This window comes from Panthera uncia, chromosome B1 (genome assembly GCF_023721935.1).
Source record: "Panthera uncia isolate 11264 chromosome B1, Puncia_PCG_1.0, whole genome shotgun sequence".
Classification (NCBI taxonomy): domain Eukaryota; kingdom Metazoa; phylum Chordata; class Mammalia; order Carnivora; family Felidae; genus Panthera; species Panthera uncia.
Window position 1 is genome coordinate 142,969,735 of NC_064811.1, and position 23,011 is coordinate 142,992,745.

The following is a 23,011-nucleotide window of genomic DNA, read 5'->3' on the forward strand; positions in this document are numbered from 1 at the left end:
AGATGAAGCAGAGCAGTGAATCAGTCAAATAGAAGATAAAATTATGGAAAATAATGTAGCACAAAAAAAGAGGGAAAGAAAGACAAAAGAGCACGATACAAGACTTAGAGGACTCAGCGACTTATTAAAGAGGAATAACGTTTATATCATAGGAGTCCCAGAAGATAAAGAGAGAGAAAAAGGCACAGAAGGTTTATGTGAACAAAGTATAGCTGAAAACTTTCCTAACCTAGGGAAGGACACAGACATCAAAATCCAAGAAGCACAGAGAACTACCATTAGATTCAACAAAACCAACTATCATCAAGGTATATTATAGTCAAATTCACAAAATACACAGACAAGGAAACAATTATGAAAGCAGCAAGGGGGAAAAAAAAAGTCCTTAACCTATAAGGGAAAACAGATCAGGTTTGCAGCAGATCTGTTCACAGAAACTTGGCAGGTCACAAAGAAGTGGCAGGACATATTCAACGTGATGAATTGGAAAAATATGCAGCCAAGAATGTTTTATCCAGCAAGACCATCATTCAGAATAAAAAGAGAGATAAAGAGTTTCCTAGACAAACAAAAACTAAAGGAATTCATGACCACTAAACCAGCCCTGCAAGAAATTTTAAGGGGGACTCTTCAAGTGAAGAAAACAAAACAAAACAAAACAGAAAAGACCCACAGCAACAAAGACTAGAAAGGACCAGAGAACATCACCAGAAACATCAACTCTACAGGAAACACAATGGCACTAAATTCCTATCTTTCAATAATCATTCTAAATGTAAGTGGACTAAATGCTCCAATCAAAAGACATATGTATGGATTAAAAAACAAGACCCACCTATATGCTGCCTACAAGAGACTCATTAAGACCAAAAGACACCTGAAGAATGAAAATAAGGGGATGGAGAACCATCGATCATGCTAATGAATGTCAAAAGAAAGCCAGAGGCACCTGGTGGCTTAGTCTTTGAGCGTCTGACTTTGGCTCAGTTCATGACCTTGCGGTTCCCGAGTTAGAGCTCCACATCGGGCTTGCTGCTGTGAGCCTGTCAGCACAGAGCCCACTTTCCTTTCTCTGTCTCTCTCTTTGCTCCACCCCCACTTGTGCTCTCCTCCCCAAAAAGAGAAAGCCAGAATAGCCATACTTATATCAGACAAATTAGACTTTAAAACAAAGACTGTAACAGGAGATGAAGGGAATTATATCATAATTAAGGGGTCTATCTACCAAGAAGACCTAACAATTATAAATATTTATGCCCCCATCTTGAAAGCACCCAAATATATAAAACAATTAATTACAAACATAAAGAAACTCATTCATAATAATACAATAATAGTAGGGGACTTTAACACCCCACTTACAACAATGGACAGATCTAAGCAGAAAATCAACAAGAAAACAATGGCTTTGAATAACACACTGGACTGGATGGACTTAACAGATATAATCAGAACATTTCATCCTAAAGCAGCAGAGTATACATCTGTCTTGAGTGCGCATGGGACATTCTCCAGAATAGATCGTAGTCTGGGTTACAAATCAGCTCTCAACATGTACAAAAAGATTAAGATCATACCATGCACATTTTCAGACCACAACGCTATGAAACATGAAATCAACCACAAGAAAAAAATTTGGAAAGACCACAAATACTTGGAGATTAAAAAACATCCTACTAAAGAATGAATGGGTGAACCAAGAGGAAATTTAAAAGTACATGGAAATGAAAACAAGACAGTCCGAAATCTCTGGGATGCAGCAAAGGTGGTCATAAGAGGGAAGTATATCCAGGCCTTCTTAGAGAAGGAAGAAAGCTCTCAAATATACAACCCAACCTTACAACTAAAGAAGCTGGGAAAAGAACATCAAATGAAGCCCAAAACCAGCAGAGAAAGGGAAATAATAAAGATTAGAGCAGAAATCGGTAGAAACAGTAGAAACAGATCAATAAGACCAGGAACTAGTTCTTTGAAAGAATTAACAAAATGGATAAACGCATAGCCAACGTTATTTAAAAGGAAAGGACTGAAATACATAAAATCACAAATGAGAAAGGAGAGATGACAACCAACACTGCAGAAACACCAATAATAATAAGAGGATATTATGACAATTATATACTAACAAATTGGGCAATCTGGAAGAAATGGGCAAATTCCTAGAAACATATAAACTATCCAAAATGAAACAGGAGGAAATAGAAAATTTGAATAGACACAAAACCAGTAAAGAAATTGTATCAGTAATAAAAAAAATGTCCCAACAAGAGTCCAGGATCAGATGGCTTCCCAGGGGAATTCTACCAAACATTTAAAGAAGAGTTAATACCTGTTCTTTTGAAGATGTTAATTTAAAAAAAACAAAAAACAAAAAACAAAAAACAGAAATGGAAGGAAAACTTCCAAACTCACTCTGTGAAGCCAGCATTACCTTGATTCCAAAACCAGATAAAGAATTCACTAAAAAGGAGAATTACAGACCAATTTACCTGATGAACATGGATGCAAAAATTCTCAACAAGATACTAGAAAATCGAATCCAACAATACACTAAAAGAATTATTCCCCACAATCAAGTGTGATTTTTTTTCTGGGCTGCAGGAGTGGTTCAATGTCTGAAAATCAATCAACATGATACATCACATTAATAAAAGAAAGGATAAGAACCAAGATCCTCTCAACAAATGCAGAAAAAGCATTTGATGAAATACAGCATTCTTTCTTGACAAAAGCCCTCAAGAAAATAGGGATACAAGGATCACACCTCAAGATGATAAAGGTCATATACAAAAGACCCACAGCTAATATCACCCTGAATGGGGAAAAACTGAGAGCTTTCCCCCTAAGGTCAGGAACACAACAGGGATGTGTACTTTTATTATTGTTGTTCAACACAGTACTGGAAGTCCAAGCCTCAACAATCAAACAACAAAAAGAAATAAAAGGCATCCAAATTGGCAAGGAAAAAGTCAAACTTTCGCTCTTCGCAAATGCCACGATACTGTATGTGGAAAACCTGAAAGACTCCACCAAAAACTGCTAGAACTGGTACATGAACTCAGCAAAGTTGCAGGATATACAATCATGTACAGAAATCTGTGTCATTTCTATACACCAATAATGAAGCAGCAGAAAGAGAAATCAATGAAGTGATCCCATTTACAATTGCACCCAAAACCATAAAACACCTAGGAATAAACCCAACCAAAGAGGCAAAAGATCTGTATGCTGAAAACTATAGAAAGCTTATTGAAGAAGATGCAAGGAAATGGAAAAACACTCCATGCTCATGGACTGAAAGAACAAATCCTGTTAAAATGTCCACAGTACCTTTGGGGCACCTGGGTCGCTCAGTTAAGCATCTGACTTCAGCTCAGGTCATGATCTCACGGTTTGTGAGTTTGAGCCCCGCCTCGGGCTCTGTGCTACAGCTCAGAGACTGGAGCCTGCTTAGGATTCTGTGCTTCCCCTTCTCTCTGCCCCTCCCCTGCTCATGCTCTGTCTCTTTCTCTCAAAAAAAAAAAAAAAACTTTAACAAAAGTAAAAAGAAATGTCTACACTACCCAAAACAGTCTACAAATTCAATGCAATCCCTATCAAAATAACACCAGCATTCTTCACAGAGCTAGAACAAACAATTCTAGAATTCATATGGAACCAGAAAAGACCCAGAATAGCCAAAATAATCTTGAAAAAGCAAAGCAAAGCTGGAGGCATCACAATTCTGGATTTAAGCTGTATTACAAAGCTGTAATCAACAAGACAGACTGGTACTGAAACAAAAATAGACACAGACCAATGGAACAGAATAGAGAACCCAGAAATAAATCCACAAATGTATAGACAACTAACCTTTGACAAAGCAAGAAAGAACATTCAATAGGATATTCTTCAGCAAGTGGTGTTGGGAAAACTGGACAGCGACATGCACAAGAATGAACCTGGACCACTTTCTTACTCCATACACAAAAATAAATTCAAAAGGGATGAAAGACCTAAATGTAAGACAGGAAACCATCAAAATCCTAGAGGAGAACACAGGCAGCAACCTCTTTGACCTCAGCCACAGCAACTTCTTACTAGATGTGTCTCCTGAGGCAAGGGAAACAAAACAAAAACGAAGCACCAGGATCTCATGAAGACAAGAAGCTTCTGCACAGAGAAAGTAACTGTCAACAAAACTAAAAGGTAACCAATGGAATGGGAGAAGATATTTACAAATGACATATCAGACAGAAGGTTAGTATTCAAAATCTATAAAAAACTTATCAAACTGAATACCCAAAAAACAAATAATGCAATGAAAAAATGGGCAGAAGACATGAACAGACACTTTTCCATGCCTAATAGACACATGAAAAGATGCTCAGCATCACTCATTATCAGGGAAATACATATTGAACATAACAGACACCACCTCACAGCTGTTGGAATAAAATTAACAGCTCAGGAAACAACAAATGTTGGCAAGGATGTAGAGAAAGGGAAACATTTTTGCATTGTTGGTGGGAATGCAAACTGTTGCAGCCACTCTGGAAAACAGTATGGAGTTTCCTCCAAAAGTTAAAATAGAGTTACCCTATGACCCATCAATTACACTACTAAGTATTTACCCAAAGGATACAAAAATACAGATTCAAAGGGGTACATGCACCGCAATGTTTATAGTAATATTATTAACACTAGCCATACTAAGGAAAGAACCCAGATGTCCATCAACTGAAGAATGGACAAAGAAAATATGGTATACATATACAATGGAATATTACTCAGCAATCCAAAAGAATGAAAAATCTTGCCATTTGCAACAACATGGAAGGAACTAGAATGTATTATGCTAAGTGGAGTCAGTCATAGAAAGAGAAATATCATATAATTTCACTCATATATGGAATTTAAGAAATACAACAGACGAACATATGGGAAAAGAAAGAAAAATAAGATAAAAACAGAGTGAGGGAAACCAAAATGCACTCTTAAATACAGAGAAGAAACTGACGGTTGCTGGAGGAATGTTGGGTTGGGGGACAGACTAAATGGGTGATGGGCAAATGGAGGGCACTTATTGAGATGAGCACTGAGTGTGACATGTCAGTGATTAATCACTAAATTCTATTCCTAAAACCATTATTACACTATATGTTAACTAACTTGGATTTAAATAAAAATAAAAAATAAAAGATGTAGTACCTTAAAAAAATAAAAATAAAAGAATGTGTTTGAATTTAAATGATCATCAAATTAGTATAGACTGCTATACACTTAGATGTTATATATGATCCTCATATAACTACAAGCCCAAAACCTGTAACAGATTTACAGAAAATAAAGACCAAAAAAAAAAAAAAAAGCCAAACATAATACTACAGAAACTCATCAATCACAAAGAAAGAGAGCAGGGGCACCTGGGTGGTTCAGTCGGTTAAGTGTCCAACTTTGGCTCAGGTCATGCTCACAGTTGGTGAGTTCCAGCCCCACATGGGGCTTGCTGCTATCAGCACAGAGCCTGCTTCAAATCCTCTGTCCCCCTCTCTCTGCCCTCTCCTGCTCACATTCTCTCTCAAAAATAAACATTAAAAAAATAAAAATAAAATAAAAAACAAAGAGAGCAAGAGAAGAAGAAAGTAACAGAGAACTACAAAAATAATCAGAAAACAACGGAATGGCAATAAGTACGTATCTGTCAAATGATTACTTTAAATGGTCCAATCAAAGACATAAGGTGATGGAATGGATAGAAAACCAACGACCCATCTACATGCTGCTGACAAGAGATTCACTGCAGACCTAAAGACACATATAGACTAAAATTGAAGGGATGGAAAATCACTTACCAAGCAAATGGAAGTGGAAAAAAAAAAAAAAAAGGCCATGGTAGCAATACTTATATTAGACAAAACACACTTTAAAACAAAGACTGTTAACAAGAAACAAAAAGGGGATTACATAACGATAAAGGGATAAATCCAACAAGAGGCTATAACAATAGTAAACATCCATGCACCGAACACTGGAGCACCCTAAATACATAAAGCAAACATTAATGGAGAAATTAATGGTAATATAACAATGGTAAGAGACTTTAACACTCCACTTACATCAATAGCTAGATCACCCAGGCAGGAAACCAAAAGGAAAGAGCATCTTTGAAGGGCATTAAACCAAATGGACATAAAGATATATATAGAACATTTCATCCTAAAACAACAGAATACACATTCTTTTCAAATGCACATGGAACATTCTCCAGAATAGATTACATGTTTGGCCACAAAACAACCCTTAATAAATTTAAGAAAACTGAAATTATACCATGCATTTTTTCTGACCACAACAGTATGAAACTAGAAATAAATCAAAGATAAAAACTGGAAAAAAACCCAAACATGTGAAGGCTAATCACCATGATAGTAAAGAAACCAATGGGTTAAGGAAACAAAGAAACAAAAAAATACATGGAGACAAATGAAATGAAATGAAAATGAAAACACAATGGCCCAAAATCTCTGGGACACACAACCAAAGCAGTTCAAAGAAGAAAATAAACCAACAGAGGCCTACATCAAGAAACAAGAAAAAGCTTAAATAAACAATGTAACCTTGCCCCTAAAGGAATCAGAAAAAGAACAAATCCCAAGGTGAGCAGACAGAATGAAGATAATAAATTCAGAGCAGAAATAAATGACATGGAGACTAAAAAAACAATAGAAAAAAAATCAATAAAACCAAGAGCTGGTTCTTTGAAAAGATAAAGGAAATTGATCAACCCTTAACAAGACTCCTCAAGACAAAAAAAGAGAAAAGACCCAAATTCATAAAATCAGGTATGAGAGAGAAGTAACCCATGACACCATAGAAACACAAAGGATTATAAGAAAGCTACAAAAAATTATATGCCAACAAATTGGACAACTAGAACAAATGGATACATTCCTAGAAACATACCATCTTCCAAAATTGAATAAGAAATAGAAAATCTGAAGACAGATCATTGTTAATAAACTGAATTGATAATCAAAAAAATAGAAGTCCAGAATTAGATGGATTCACAGGTGAATTCTACCAAACATTTAAAGAAGAATTAATACCTATTCTCCTCAAACTATTCCAAAAATAGAAGGAGGAAAGCTTCCAAGTACATTCTGCAAAGCCAGCATTACTCTGACACCAAAACCAGACAAACACACCACAAAAAGAGAAAAGTACAGGTCAATATCCCTGATGAACACAGATGCAAAAATCATCAATAAAATATTAACAAACTGCATTCATCAATACATTGAAAGGATCATTTACCACAATCAAGTGGGATTTATCCTGGGGATGTAAGGATGGTTTGATATTCACAAGTCAATCAGTGTGATATACTACATTAACAAAACAAAGGATAAAAATCATATGATCATCAATAGATGGAGAAAATCATTTGATAAAATTCAATACCCATTTAAGATAAAAACTCCTAACAAAGTAGGTTTAGATGGAATATACCTCAACATAATAAAGAACATATATTAAAAACCCATAGCTACTATCATACTCAATGGTGAAAAACTGAGAGCCTTCTAATATCAGGAACAAGACAAGTTATGTCCATTCTTGCCTCTACTATTCAACATAATACTCAAAGTCCTAGCCACAACAATCAGATGAGAAAAAGAAGTAACAGGCATCCAAACTGGTGAAGAAGTTAGACTGTCACTATTTGCAGATGACATGATAGTATACACGGAAAATACACCAAACAACTACTAGATGAAATAAATAATTCAGTAAAGTTTCAGGATACAAAATTAATACCCAGAAATCAGTAGCATTTCTATACACCAAAAATGAGGTAGTAGAAAGGGAATTTAAGAAAATAATTTTCATTTACAATTGCACCAAAAATAATAAAATATCTAGGAATAAACCAAAGAAGTGAAAACTATAAAACACCAATGAAATAAATTGAAGATGACACAAGTGGAAAGATATTCCATGCTCATGGATTAGAAGAATTAATAATGCCAAAAGCTCTGTATTACCCAAAGCAATCTACATATTCAATGTAATCAATCCCTATCAAAATACCAACAGCATTTTCCGTAAAACTAGAATACTCAAATATGCAAACACAAAAGACCCCTTATAGCCAAAACAATCTTAAGAAAGAAAAGCAGAGCTGCAGGTATCATAATTCCAGATTTTAAGATATACTATAAAGTTGTAGTAATCAGAACAGTATGGTATTGGCACAAAAATAGACATAAAGATTAATAGAAGAATATAGAAAGTCTACAAATAAACCTATAATTATATGGTCAATTAATCTATGACAAAGGAGGCAAGAATATACAGTGGGAAAAAGACAGTTTCTTCAATAAATGGTGGAAAAATTAGAGAGCTACATATATGTAAATGAATGAAACTGGACCCATTCTAACATCATACACAAAAATAAATTCAAAATAGATTAAAGCCCTAACATGAGACCAGAAACCATAAAAATCCTTGAAGAGAACACCGAAAGGAATTACCCTGACATCAGCCATAGTAACATTTTTCTAGATGTGTCTCCTCAGGCAAGGGAAACAGAAGCAAAAATAAACTATTAGGACCACATCAAAATAACAAACTTTTGCATAGTAAACAACACAATCACCTAAACAAAAAGGCAACCTAATGAATAGAAGATATTTGCAAATGACATTTCTGTCATATGTTAACAACATATACGACCCCACATGAAAAAATCAAACAATCCAATTAAAAAATAGGCAAAGGACCTGAATGGACATTTTCCGAGGAAGACATACAGATGGCTGACAGGCACATGAAAAGATGCGCACCATCACTAGTCATCAGAGAAATGCAAATGAGAACCACAATGAGATATTACTTTACATACATCAGAATAGCTAGTATCAAAAAGAGAGGAAATAATAAGTGTTGGTGAGGGTATGGAGCAAAAGGAACCCTCATACATTGTTGGTGGAAAGTAAACTGGCATAGCTACTGTGGAAAACCATAATGGAGATTCCTCAAAAACTCACAAATAGAAATACCACACGATCCAGTAACTCCACTAATAGGTTTTATCCAAAGAAAAAGAATACACTAATTTGAAAATATATATGCACCACTATGTTTATTGCAGTATTATTACCAATAGCCAAGATACGGAAGCAACCTAAGTGTCTTTTGACATATGAATAGATAAGGAAGATGTGTGTATACATGAGTGCACACACATACACACACACTGGAATATCACATTGTCATAAAAAAGGATGAGATTGTACCCTCTGTGACAACATAGATGGACCTACAGGTATTCTGCTAAGTAAAATAAGTTAGACTGAGAAAAAGGAATACCATATGATTTCACTCATATGTAGAATCTAAAAAAAATGAATAAACAAAAAGCAGAAGCAGATTTATAAATATAGACAACTGATCATTGCCAGAGAAGGGGATGGGGTTGGGAGGATAGGCAAAAGGGTTAACGAGGAGTGGGAAATACAGGCTTCCAGTCATTAAATGAATAAATCATAGGAAGAAGGCACAGTATAAGGAATACAATCAATGATATTGCAGTAGTGTTGCCTGGTGACCAACGGTAGCTATACTTGAGGTAAGCACAGCATAAAGTATAAACTTGTCAAATAGTTACGTTGTACACCTGAAACTAATATGACCATGTGTGTGAACTATACTCAAGTAAAAAAAAAATTTGAAAAGAAAGGAGCTCCTTTAAGTTTCTATTGATAGATTTCATTGCACCACCACAAATAGGACGCATTGCTTTGTTTTTGCCTGTTTGTGATTATTAAGGGGGCTAAAGAAAATCATATTGAAGAATATATGCAGCACTATCTACCGGCTTATATTCAATCCATTACTTGTTGCTAATGGCCCTAACATTTTCTTGACAGTTATTATTTTGTTAAGAATACTAATGAAGACACAGTGGTTTCTGAAGCTATATGGTAAGAGTACTCACTGTACCTTAAGATTTTCTAGTTTTGATTTAATGATAACTATTATAATTTTTAAAAGATTTTTATTTAAAAAAAATTTTTTTTAATGTTTATTTATTTTTGAGACAGAGAGAGATAGAGCATGGACGGGGGAGGGTCAGAGAGAGAGGGAGACACAGAATCGGAAGCAGGCTCCAGGCTCTGAGCTGTCAGCACAGAGCCCGATGTGGGGCTCTAAATCACAGACCGTGAGATCATGACCTGAGCTGAAGTCAGACGCTTAACTGACTGAGCCACCCTGGCGCCCCTAAAAGATTTTTATTTTTATTAACAAATTTAAAAAACCATTTTTTTTTTTGGCTGAGCTTTTTGGTCAATATAAATAAGTTTATACCTTAAATAAGTGAAGCTGCTCCCAAAATAAAAAAAAATTCTTGAATTTGATTTTAGGAAACTAAAATATGAAATATTTTTATTAAAAGCCTGATTCTGAAATATCTGAGCTGAATATTGATGCTCCATTCCTATGAACACTAAATCCAGGTATTCACCCTCCCATGCCCAAACACATCTACAGTTTCAAAAAAGATCTTATTTGCAATCTCAGTACTCTCCAAGATATCCAGAATACTGCTGCTAGATTGAACTTTACAAAACATCTTCACTTTGTCAGTTTACAAATCTTCACTGATTTCCTCTATGTATTTTAAACATTTCATAGTATCTAATCACAAAGACTACTTTGGGTTTTTTTTAGTTTTTATTTAAATTTTAGTTAATATGCAGTGTAATATTAGTTTCAGATGTACAATATAGTGATTCAACACTTCCCTACAACAAAGACTATTTACAACAAGAAGCTTCTGATAGGGTGATTTCAACTCTAATACACATCAATTTGTTTTCACTCTGTTTTTTGACAAGTATGGCTCTACATTTCTTTCCATTTTTCACAATCCAAGCTTCCCTTCTCTAATTCCTACCGCACTGAAAAGTACTTTAGAATATGCATTTTTACATATAGTCTTACACTTTCATATACTTAGGTTTCATCTCCCAAGGGAACTGTAAACAACATGTAAATAAAACACTATGTCGTTTAATGTCAATTAGTAATAAAGTGCTAGGTTACAAGAAGCACTTAATAAGTATTTTGAAAACAGTTCACAGTACATTAGAATAGTGATCATCTTTTTATAGCAATGGAAACTGAAATTTCAAAGAAATTACTTAATGTCACATTACTAGCTTGTCACAGAGTTAGGACTATACTACTGGTCTTGTTCCATGTCTAAATTGACTAAATTTAAGGGGCAACACCATTTTTAACTTTAATAATTTTCCATAAAATTCAAATATATTTTGTGTCATTCTGTAGGTAAATATTTTCCAAACAGAAAAATGGTTTACATATAAACCACTATAAATGAACTCCACTTACTGTGAATGGAAGAGATTACATTTGGTATTAGGAGAAACTGTACATACTGCTGAAGCATGTATGTCTAAAACTTTACTAAAGCATTCTGATTTCTAGAACTGACCAATAAGGAGTCTTTCTAAAAAATCTCATTCAAATGTTACTTACAAATTAAGTAAAAACATGGACCTAAAGGACTTAAGTCAATGAAAATATGGTAGAATCAGTAACAGTATATGACATGGTTAATTTTATAATTGCTCATAAGTACTGGATATGATTCCAATATAGATTTCACCAAAATGCATGTGATAAAAGCTCAGTAATTTACATCCTGTTTTTTGCACATTTACTTAAAATAGACTGAGGAAATCTTACCTTCTTGATAGGCTCCATCTGCCATGACTAAATGAAGAATCTTGGCATAAAGATGTTCATGTTCATTTCCTAAAATATTCTGAACTATTGTTGAACAAATCTCAATATTTTCATCTTCATCTTCATGAATAGCCTATACCAAATTTCCAAATATAAATTAATGCTTGAATATTAACTTTCTCTAATTGGAAACTTTATTATTTATGATAAATCTATTGACCTATAAATATCACTGACATTTCACTAGTAATCCAAAAAGAGCATATTTCAAAGTTAAATTTTTTCTTAAATAGGCTCCATGCCCAACATGGGGCTTGCACTCATGACCCTGAGGTCAAGAGTCAGATGCTCTATCAACTGAGCCAGCCAGGTGACCCAAAGTTAAATGTTTTAATTGACATTTTACTTACCTTTATCTTCTCATAAACCTCAAAGAATTTTTCAAAGCCTATTTCCTGCTCCAGGTGAAGTCTCAGTTCCTCTAAATGATTAAAGACGCTATCATATTCACATTCACTAGTAATCTCACCATCACTGTTATCTAAAATGCAGAAATAAAAAGAAGATATTTTAAGACTAAAAAGAATGAATAAAATAATTCTTACCCTAACAGACTAAAATGCTTTTTCACAACTGAGTGAGGTCACTGAAACAGACTACTTGTACTTTCACTATAAAGATTTTATCATTATAATTATTGCCATTTATATAGGAAATCAGTGTATTTGTAAATCTGTCTTAACAAGAATGTTACTTTGGGTTGGGGCACCTGGGTGGCTCAGTCAGTCAGAGGTCCACTCTTGATCTCGACTCAGGTCATGATCTCACAGTTGGTACAATTGAGCCCTGCATCGAGCCTTGCACTGGGCTCTGTGCTGACAGCGTGGAGACTACTGGAGATTCCTTCTCTCCTTCTCTATCTGCCCCCTCCCCTGCTGGTGTGCACACATGGTCTCTCTCTCTCTCAAAAATAAATAAAAACAAACTTAAAAAAAAAAAAGGAATGTTACTTTGGGAATCTTTTATAGACATAAACAGTAAACTAGAATAAAAGCATTCTAATTGAGTAAAAAATGAAAAAAGCATACCCATATGTTCTGTACTGAGGCAACCAACCCTAACTACTGTTTTTAAAAAGTTGATATTAAACATGGGCCAAAGCATGAAAAAGCACACAGGAGGCAGATGACTTATGCTACATATCATAAAACTTTAGTAAAGCACTTAGAAAATACAAATGCTATCTATGTTTTATGTCATGTATATGTCCAAGACACTTGGAAAAGTCTAGTAAAAGACAAAATTACTGAAGAATTGTTCCTTTTCACATTAGCTCTTCTTCCCAAATAAACATAATATAGTTCTTGATTACACAGATTTTCTATGTATCTTGGGGGTAATGCTATCAACAAACAACAATTTAAAAAAAAAGTGTCAACGTTTTAAAAACTGTTTTTAGTATTAACCTTGCTGGTTAACCACTGTATGTGGAAGCTCTTTGTAAAATATAAAGTGCTAGGAAAACTAGGCTATTATCTTTAGTACTAGAAAAATAAGGAAGATAAGAAAACAATGAAAATCCTTCAAAAGCATTTCTTCTCTTTTAAAATTTATTTATTTTGAGAGAGACAAGAGAGTGCAAGCTGGGAAGAGGCAGAGAGAGGGAGAGACAAAATCCCAAGCAGGCTCTGCACCGTCAGCACAGAGCCCGATGTGGGGCTCGAACTCACGAACCCATGAGATCATGACCTGAGCCTAGATCAAGAGTCACACACTTAACCAACTGAGCCACCCAGGCACCCTGCTTCAAAAGCATTTCTAAAATTTAACGGGAAAGAAATGGAACAAATGTATATGGACATTTGTGTGAGAAGAAAAGGCATGAATAAAGTCAGAGACACAGAAGCATACTTCAGTTTTATTCAAAGTTGGAAATGGTTCGTATCAGATAACAGAAAAATATATTCTACTTGAAATAATTGTATACAATGAAAAAGAAAGGTCCATGATCATGACCACGTACCTGAATGCCATTCTTCATTTAGGGCACTTTCACTGCTGGGATTGTCATCCTCATCTGCTACATCTGTCCCATTTGCAGTCTGCTCTATGTCACTGTTTTTTAAGATGGATTCTTCCTCCTCACTGTATTCTTCTCCAGGTTGTTCCCTAAGTAACTGTTCCATAGAGGCCTGAAGCTCTTGTAAATCTGTGTCAGTTTCTTCAAATACACTGAAATTTTGAAAGATTAAAGTAAACGTTACCAAAATGTTACCTTATTTTGAAATTTTACTTCAATATACATGTGCTCCTTTCTACTTAAAAGTACTAATAGTGGATAAAAAGAAATCTGAAAAAACCTACATAGGTAAAAGTAAATGAGGACTGATACAATTATAAAATACAGCATATGGTACATATTCTGGAATACATAAGCCCGAAGATGACTTGTGTGATCTTGAGTGCCGAAAGAGAATTATAAAACAATCAATGCTATTCACTGCTTAAATTTTGAAAGAATGTTTCAGTGTTTTAAAAGGCCAGACTAAAGAGATTTTTCACTTGCTTTCAAAAAAAATACTTAATATTCAAATATTTTTCTTCTATGTAATTTTGAAAATTCAGCAGAATATTCACGTGGATATATAATGGTAGCATCCTATATGAAAGGCTTTTCATATAAACATTCATTGGGCATTTGAACTTTTAGAAATGAAAATACTTATGGAATTTTACATTCAGGTTCACAGGATGATCTAGTGAATAAAAATAGTCACCAGAAATCTTATCTTTACATGTTTATCCTTGAAAACATTTCTAAAATACATAGCAAATAAACTTTACCACATAATTAGAATATATTAACCATAATAATCTTTGCTAGATTATCTTATTTCCAAGGCATTGCTCAGGATATTAATTTTATTTTCATGGGATTAAAGATGCTGGAACTAATTAATTTAGGCCAATAATACCTTACATTTATATAGTACTTTAGTTTATTCTATTTAGTTTATTTATTCATTTTTATTCAATTACTAAAATTTTACCTACATATAACTCACTTTAGAGACATGGAAACTGAATCAAAGTGTTTATATGTCTTGCACAAGGCTATACACTCAATTGCACAGTCAATAAATAGCACAGAAAGGATTGAAATCTCACCACTTCTATAATACCCCCAAAACATACTCAATGACTTTATTTCTCTTATGATTTGCCTCTTAGATATATGAGATCTTCTGAAAGAGGTTATGTACCCACGCTGAGGATTTCATCCACTAGAAAAGCTGATTTAAGTTTAGATTCCAATCAAATAAACAAGTATTTACTGAAGAGCTAAAATATAAATGGTATTATGCAAGATCTTAAATAAATTTTCCATTAAAGGAAAAAGAAAATAATCTTTTAATGTAGAAATATCTTTAGTTTTTATTTATGTGTACAAACTTCTACACTTTGTAGCAGGTATAGAAAAGCATAGCACCTCATTAGAACGAGAAAGAGAGTATATCTAATCTTTTGGTTCATCCTACTATTAGCATTTAACTTAGTATTTAATTAAAAGACTAACATAGCATGCACATCCACTATGTACCATTGTAACAATGAGTAAACATTAATCTGTTGATTAAATCTTCTAGTGGCCAGCCTGGAGGAATTAGTGCCCTCCACAGATGGTATTAAAAGTCAGTGGGGCTGCTAAGTCTGCCATTATAAGAAAAGTATAAGACTAACATCTTTTTTGGAAGAAGCATTCAAAAATTTGTCTTATACATATTTTTAAATGTGGCCCTGAATTCACTTTTTAGATTTTCTTATTATATGACCTTGAGTGAAGTTTGAATAACAACAAAAAGAAATGTTTTTTTCCCAAGGAAAACATTAAGTGAAATTTCCTGGTATGCACTAACCTACTTTTAAAAATAGCTTAGTTCAGCACTCTCAACAATAGTCAAATTATGGAAACAGCCTAAATGTTCATCAACTGATGAATGGATAAAGAAATTGTGGTTTATATACACAATGGAGTACTACGTGGCAATGAGAAAGAATGAAATATGGCCCTTTGTAGCAACATGGATGGAACTGGAGAGTGTTACACTAAGTGAAATAATCCATACAGAGAAAGACAGATACCAGATGGTTTCACTCTTATGTGGATCCTGAGAAACTTAACAGAAACCCATGGGGGAGGGGAAGGAAAAAAAAAAAAAAAGAGGTTAGAGTGGAAGCGAGCCAAAGCATAAGAGACTCTTAAAAACTGAGAACAAACTGAGGGTTGATGGGGGGTGGGAGGGTGGGTGATGGGTATTGAGGAGGGCACCTTTTGGGATGAGCACTGGGTGTTGTATGGAAACCAATTTGACAATAAACTTCATATATTTAAAATAAATAAATAAATAAATAAATAAATAAATAAATAAATAAATATCTTAAATAAAAATAGCTTAGTTTTCAATTTTTTATTTTATTTTTTTAACTTGGTTTTCAAAATTTTAAATTAATATTAAAAGCTTCTAACTTAAATTTTAAAATTCTGTCATCAACTAGTAGTTAAAAGAACACAAGTCACAAACAAGCTATTGTGGCAGTCAGATTAAAACAATGGTGATTTTAGAGACACCTAGGTGGTTCAGTTGGTTGGGCAACCGACTCTTGGTTTCTGCTCAGGTCATATCATTCATGGTTTTTGAGATCAAGTCCTGCATCAAGCTCTGCGCTGACAGTGCAGAGTAACATAGGAGGGCTTACTTGTTGCAAAGAGGGTGGAAAAAGATTACTGTCTAAGGGGCTATCACTTCCCATAGTTCTCAGAAGTGTTGGTTAAATTTCTCTCGGATTCTAGATTCCCTGTGGATCATGAAGAAAGGAATTTTGGGAAAGCAATTAAATGTATGTTCACATACATATGCAAATAAAACAACTGGTCTACCTGCTAACTCTCCACTGCCATAGTTTTGAAATCATACATGGCAGGAGAGAGATATAGAGGCTTTCTGGTCTTTTCCCTGGTGAACTGTAGAATAGTACATATTTCACAATTTCCCACTTCAATCCCTGTATCATGTGGCATTAAACTGTTAAATAATCATCACCCTAATATTCATTCATTTAAGCAAAATTTATTACACATGTACCCCATGGCCAAGTCAAGGTCCTACATGTTCAGTAGTGAATAAGAGAGCACACATAGAAATCATTTTCTTATATTCTTCAAAGTGAGAGTAAGTCATTATATTACTTAGAGGCAACTATACATGTCAAAACTTGCATGACTGTACTTTAAAAATGCTGTATAAAGGTAAAGAAGTAGTGAAAAAATCAGTTATAGATCATTTTTTAAAACTGCCTAGGTGAGTCACATCTCTAGAACTCCTATAAACTCAAAAATTCTGTTAGTGCTAGTATTTGTTAATGACATCATGCTCACATGTCTTCAGAATCAGAAGGTCCTTCTTTAATATGCTCATCTTCAATTTCATCTATTTCAAGATTGTCTTGACAAACATCTCCTACAGTGGGAACATCCATCAGTGTTCTGAACAATTTTGAGAGATCTGGAAGTGAACATGTCCTCAACATCTAAAAAAGTTAACAGACTTCTTAGTAGGAGTGAGATCATTAGAAAATAAAAACGAGATAAAAAAATTAGAAAGTTAGAGCTAATACTAATTTTTTATTTTTATATCATATATTTAGAGCTAGAAGCTCCAGAGGTGACTTGTCCAAGGTTAGAACCTAATTCTCTTGAATTTCAGCTCTGTATTTTTTGCAGTGAGGAAACTAAATTTTCAAGTTATGCCTGGGTTTCAAGACACAAGGATTCACTTAAGTCATCGTTCAAAGGCAGGGAGAGGTGCTTACTTGGGGTATGCCCAGGGAATGGAATTAGAAATCTGTCAGAAATCAGGCAGTGCCAGAAACTGCTAATTTGCTCCTTCTCATTCAGGACCTATACTGTCACTCTTTTACTGTATCTCTGCTAACTCTTCCCCTCAAACTTTCCTATGGTCAATCCTCCCCGTATATCTTTCCCAAATCCTGGACTGAGTTAGTCTGAAGCTTGGCAAAGCACCATAACACATAAATTGGTGGCCCTTTGTATCATTTATCCTAGGAGCTGTTATCTGGGTCACATTGGTTAAGCAAGGAACTTCATATTAGTGCAAAACAAACAAACAAACAAAAAACAAAACAAACAAAAACCTAATATGGCTTCCCTGAACAATGCACTGTAAATAGAGCCTTTCCTACAAGAAGGCAAGGCTAGAAAGACAGGTACTTGATGTTCATACTGAAAATCATGTGAGATCAGGTGAGAAGAAACTGACTTAAGAAAAAATGCACAGTTGAGGTATTTAAAATTTGAACTTGTTTGCATAAGACCAGAAATAATAGAAATAGCCTCTGGCCACTAACCTAACAGCAGTTAGAATATGATGGATAGACAGAGCAATGAAACAAATATCTAAATATATAAGTCTCAGAGTTGGGTTAATAACCCTAAAGGAGTCTGTGAGATTTGAAACATAACTCCTAAGGCCCTGGTAAGAATCTACACCAGATTGGAGGCTGTGAAGAAAACACAATGTTTAGCATATTAATGAAAATTTATATTCGTCGCCAATTTTATTGGTACAATCTGTTTTTGAGAATAAAAAAAGGATAGATTTCCATTACTTGAACATAATTTACATATTACAGCACTTGAAAAAAATGGTTATGAACTACAAGATGGTAAGATACGTTGCTTGTCAAAGCACTTAATAATGGTACTGAAAGTATTTTTTTCTGAATCTCTCACTGTCAGCAGAATTTATGCTTGACTTGTTTATTATTTTAATGGTTTGAACCCTGTATATTATAAACCAGCAGTATGCAAAATATGCATACAGTAACAGTTTCTCTAGATAGATACAGCATATATGCATTATATATCTAAATTCAAGGGGACTCGACATAAAGATGCAGTATTTTTTAGGCTGAGATAAATTTTAACTCTGGTAAAATAGTCTCAATTCTAGTTTATTCCTTTCACTAGTTAAAATAATTTTCCTAATATGGGAGCCTGGGCGGCTCAATTGTTTAAGCATCTGACTTCAGCTCAGGTCATGATCTCCTGGTTCACAGGTTTGAGCCCCGCATCCAGCATTGTGCTGAAAGTTAAGAGCCCAGGGGCGCCTGGGTGGCTCAGTCGGTTAAGCCTCCGACTTCAGCTCAGGTCACGCTCTCACGGTCCATGAGTTCGAGCCCCATGTCGGCCTCTGTGCTGACAGTTCAGAGCCTGGAGCCTGTTTCAGATTCTGTGTCTCCCTCTGTCTCTGCCCCTCCCCCGTTCATGCTCTGTCTCTCTCTGTCTCAAAAATAAATAAACGTTAAAAAATTAAAAAAAAAAAAAAAGAAAGAAAGAAAGTTCAGAGACTGAAGCCTGCTTCGGATTCTGTGTCTCCCTCTCTCTGCCCCTCCCCCGTTCACACTGTCTCTCTCTCTCTCTCTCTCAAAAATAAACATTAAAAAAATAATTTTCCTAACTTAATGTAACATAGTACAGTTAGAAATTTTAAGAGGTATGTAATTTCACAACTTTCCTCCTGGAATAGATCTATGTACCCTCAATCCAACAGCTTATCTATCCTATATTGAAAACCCTTTATGTTCACAGTCTTCTTTGACCGATTTTTTTAGATGTTTTTGTTTGTTGGTTAAGTTCTTTTTCTCAAAAATGAAGAGAACCACATAAGATAGTGAATAAATTAAGTAGTAAGTATACTAATAATAGAACTCCACATATAACTCTACTTAAAAGAATTCTGTCAACTCACAGTTTCATCTGTAGTATTTTTCAAATAAAATTATGAATTAGCAATACTCTGGTTATAGTACAGAATGGATTATAATGAACATATTTAACTTCTGCTTACTAAAATTAAACTGTAACACTGTTTCTTAAAAATAGCTTCTACAAATATATCCTCACTTCAACCCATAAACCAGGTGAAAAGTGGATCTAAAACATTAAAAAAATTATGAACATTTAGCAAAGGCAAAAATTATAGACATTATATAATAATTGATATTTTAGCCAATTAAAACAAGACATTTAAGACATATATGCTATTGGTTAATTACACATCAATATCCTCCCCCCCACTCTCCATTTGCTATAATGAGTAAAGAAATTCTTAATATTTTTATAGAGATTAGTTTTCCACTCTACTCCGCAGATCAGAAAACTATTGGTGGAACACATCTGGTCTCTCTCCGCCCTGTATTCGCCATCCTCTAAAATGAGGGAGGTCTAAAGGGAAGGACAAGTAACTATTCTGTTTGGTAACCTAGACTGTGTTCTTATATAAGTGATAGCATGAGAAGATCACATCTTGAGATGATTTCATTTTGAACTATTACAAATTTACCTTACCTTACTTAATAAATCAAGTCACTCTATTACTACTACCTTATGAAAGCTACATAATTTACAGTGTTTGTTGTCAGAAATAATACAACTCAGACGATAATATAATTCTAGACCTACTAGAAATAGCTTTTCAAAATGAAAGTGTAACAAAAAGGTTTTTAAATAAACAAAAAGGAAAAAAAAGTCATCACCAACAGGGCTGCACAAGAATGTTAAAGGAAATTCTTAAAAGGTGCAGAAGTGATAGATACCAGATAGAAACCTGAATTCTACACAAAGTAATGAAGAATGTCCAAAATGGTAAATATATAGACTCTCAATTTTTACTTTCTGTAAAAGATAATGTTTAAAGCAAAAATGATAAAAATTTATTGTGGTGTTTATAACATATGGACATAATATATACGACAACAATACCAAAAGGACAGACAAGAGAGTGGAAATGGAAGTATATTGTTAAATATGTTAAATAAATACTGTGGTATATTAAATATGTTAAATATGTTAAATAAATATAGTGGTATATTAAAGAAAGATTGTAAAAAGCTAAAACTGTATGTTGAAAACTGAGAATTACAACTAAATATTTGAAAAGGTCTATCTTTAAAAGAAAACAGTAGAGATTAAATAAAATGCTAAAAATACTCAATCCAAAAGAAAGGAGAATTAAAGTAAATACAAGAAGAAAAAGTGATGAGACAAATAGAAAACAAATAGCAAAATGGTAGGTTTAAAATTAATCATATCAATAATATATAAAAAATTACATAACAAGTAAATTGTCTAATCACTTTGAATAAAAGAGATTGTCAGGCTGGTTAAAAAGACTTGACTAGATGATAGCTACAAAAAAATCCACTTTACATATAAAATCAGTGTGATTAAAAGTAAAGGATGTAAAATATATATACCTCATAGACATTAATCATCAGAAAGCTGGAATGGCTGTATTAAAATTGGACAAAACAGATTTCAAAACAAAGTGATATGACCAAGAATAAAGAGAGTCATTTCATAACGATTAAAGAGGTCAATTTTTTAAGACTATATAAAGATTATTAACATGCATTAAATTGACTGGAAATTTTAACACTCCTTTCTCAGTAATTAATAAATAAGTAGAAAGACAATTATCAAGGACACCACTATCAAACAAAAAGGGACACTTCATAACAATAAGCCTATCAATTCAATATCCAGAAGACAGCAATACTGAATTTTTATTCACTCAAGAGCAAAGTTTCAAAATACATGGAACAAAAATAGACACAAACGAAAAGACAATTATGCAAGTATAGTTTTTTCAATCTTTTCTCATCAAATGATACAACTAGACAAAATAGAAGATAAAGAAGACTTGAACAACACTAGCAACCAATTTGACTTAATTCTTGACATTTACAAAACATTCCACACAATGATAGAATACACATTCTTTTAAGGAGATCTGTTTGAGTAGAAGCCACCAGGAAAGGAGACTAAAGGGTGATTCATGAGCACCGAGGAAAAGGTGATATAAAGCAAGCCAAGATATAAAAATGATTTTACAAATAAAGTGTATATCAACTCTGTTGGAAGAAAAAAATCAAGAAAGATGAGAAAAAGGTACACGGAATTTGGCAATGTATTAGTAACTAATTTGACAAGAGCAGTTTTAATGGAGGAGTGGGATGAAAGTCATATTGGAATGTATTTGGAAGTGGAGACCGCAAAGATACAACATATTGAAGATGTTTGGTTGTAAAGGGAACAGAGAAAAGGGGTGGTAGCTGGAGAAGGACATGTTGTCAAGAGAAGAGAAGTTTGCTAATTACGATGGGACTTACAAGAACATGTATGTTGAGGAAATGACCTACTATAGAAAAGTTGATACAAGTGTGACCAAAGTAAAGGAGTTAATCCTTGAGGTGAGAGAGGTTAGGATTCAAAGTACAAGGAGAATTTCCTTTAATAATAATAAAAAAACCCCACAGGGTTGCCTGGGTAGCTCAGTCGGTTAAGCATCCAACTTGATCTTGGTTCAGGTCATAATCTCGTGATCATCAGACTGAACCCAGGGTCAGGCTCTTTGCTGAGTGTGGAGCCTGCTTGGGACTCTCTCTCTCTCTCTCTCTCTCTCTCTCTCACTCTCTCTCTCTCTCTCTGTGTCTCTCTCTCTCTCTGTCTCTCCCTGCCTTGTACACACTCGTGCACGCACTCTCTCTCCCTCTCAAAAATAAACATTAAAAAAAAGGTAAGTAGCACAATTAACATTTTTAAAAAAGACCTTTAACAAAAATCCTTGTTAAGAGCTCAAATTATTCCACTTAGTAGACAAATTATCTATATGTTTCAAAATAAATTTTACTTTTTCTTCACATTTCAAGGTGACCATTATGAACATCAAGTATTTACTATTTGGGCCCAGTGATGAACTTTCATGACCTCAAAGATTTAAGGAATAGGGAGGTATGGCCTTCTGTCCTTGCCTTAAATGGCTACAAACTGCTTTGGCTTTCTAGGGTTCTTTCTTGCCCTTCCTCTTACAGTCATTCCCCTACATGAAATCTATTTTGTTGTGCTTCCTTCCGAAGCAAGTACTTCTATAGAACTACTAAGGCTGAACTAAGGTCATGAAAGAAAATAAAAAATTAAAATGTATTATGCAAGGAATGTTAACATTTTTTCTTAAGTTTATTTCTTTATTTTGAGAGAGAGGCAGAGCATGCGAGTTGGGGAGAGGCAGAGAGATAAGGAAAGAGACAGAATCCCAAGCAGGTTCTGCACTGTCAGCATAGAGCCCGACATGGGGCTTGAAACTACGAACCATGAGATCATTACCTGAGC

The 23,011-nt window shown here is 34.2% G+C and overlaps 1 protein-coding gene across 8 annotated transcripts in view; it reads right to left on the reverse strand.

The window, feature by feature from the left end:
• NEK1 (NIMA related kinase 1) overlaps nt 1-23,011 on the reverse strand; it is a 216,960-nt gene that overhangs the window by 13,501 nt on the left and 180,448 nt on the right. For all 8 annotated transcript variants that reach the window (XM_049631313.1, XM_049631305.1, XM_049631310.1 and 5 more), the window contains 4 exons: nt 17,198-17,349; nt 13,784-13,992; nt 12,171-12,301; nt 11,761-11,893 (listed from right to left, as the gene is read on the reverse strand). In XM_049631313.1, the coding sequence (XP_049487270.1) occupies nt 11,761-11,893; nt 12,171-12,301; nt 13,784-13,992; nt 17,198-17,349 (625 nt within the window). The remainder of the gene's footprint in view (nt 1-11,760; nt 11,894-12,170; nt 12,302-13,783; nt 13,993-17,197; nt 17,350-23,011) is intronic.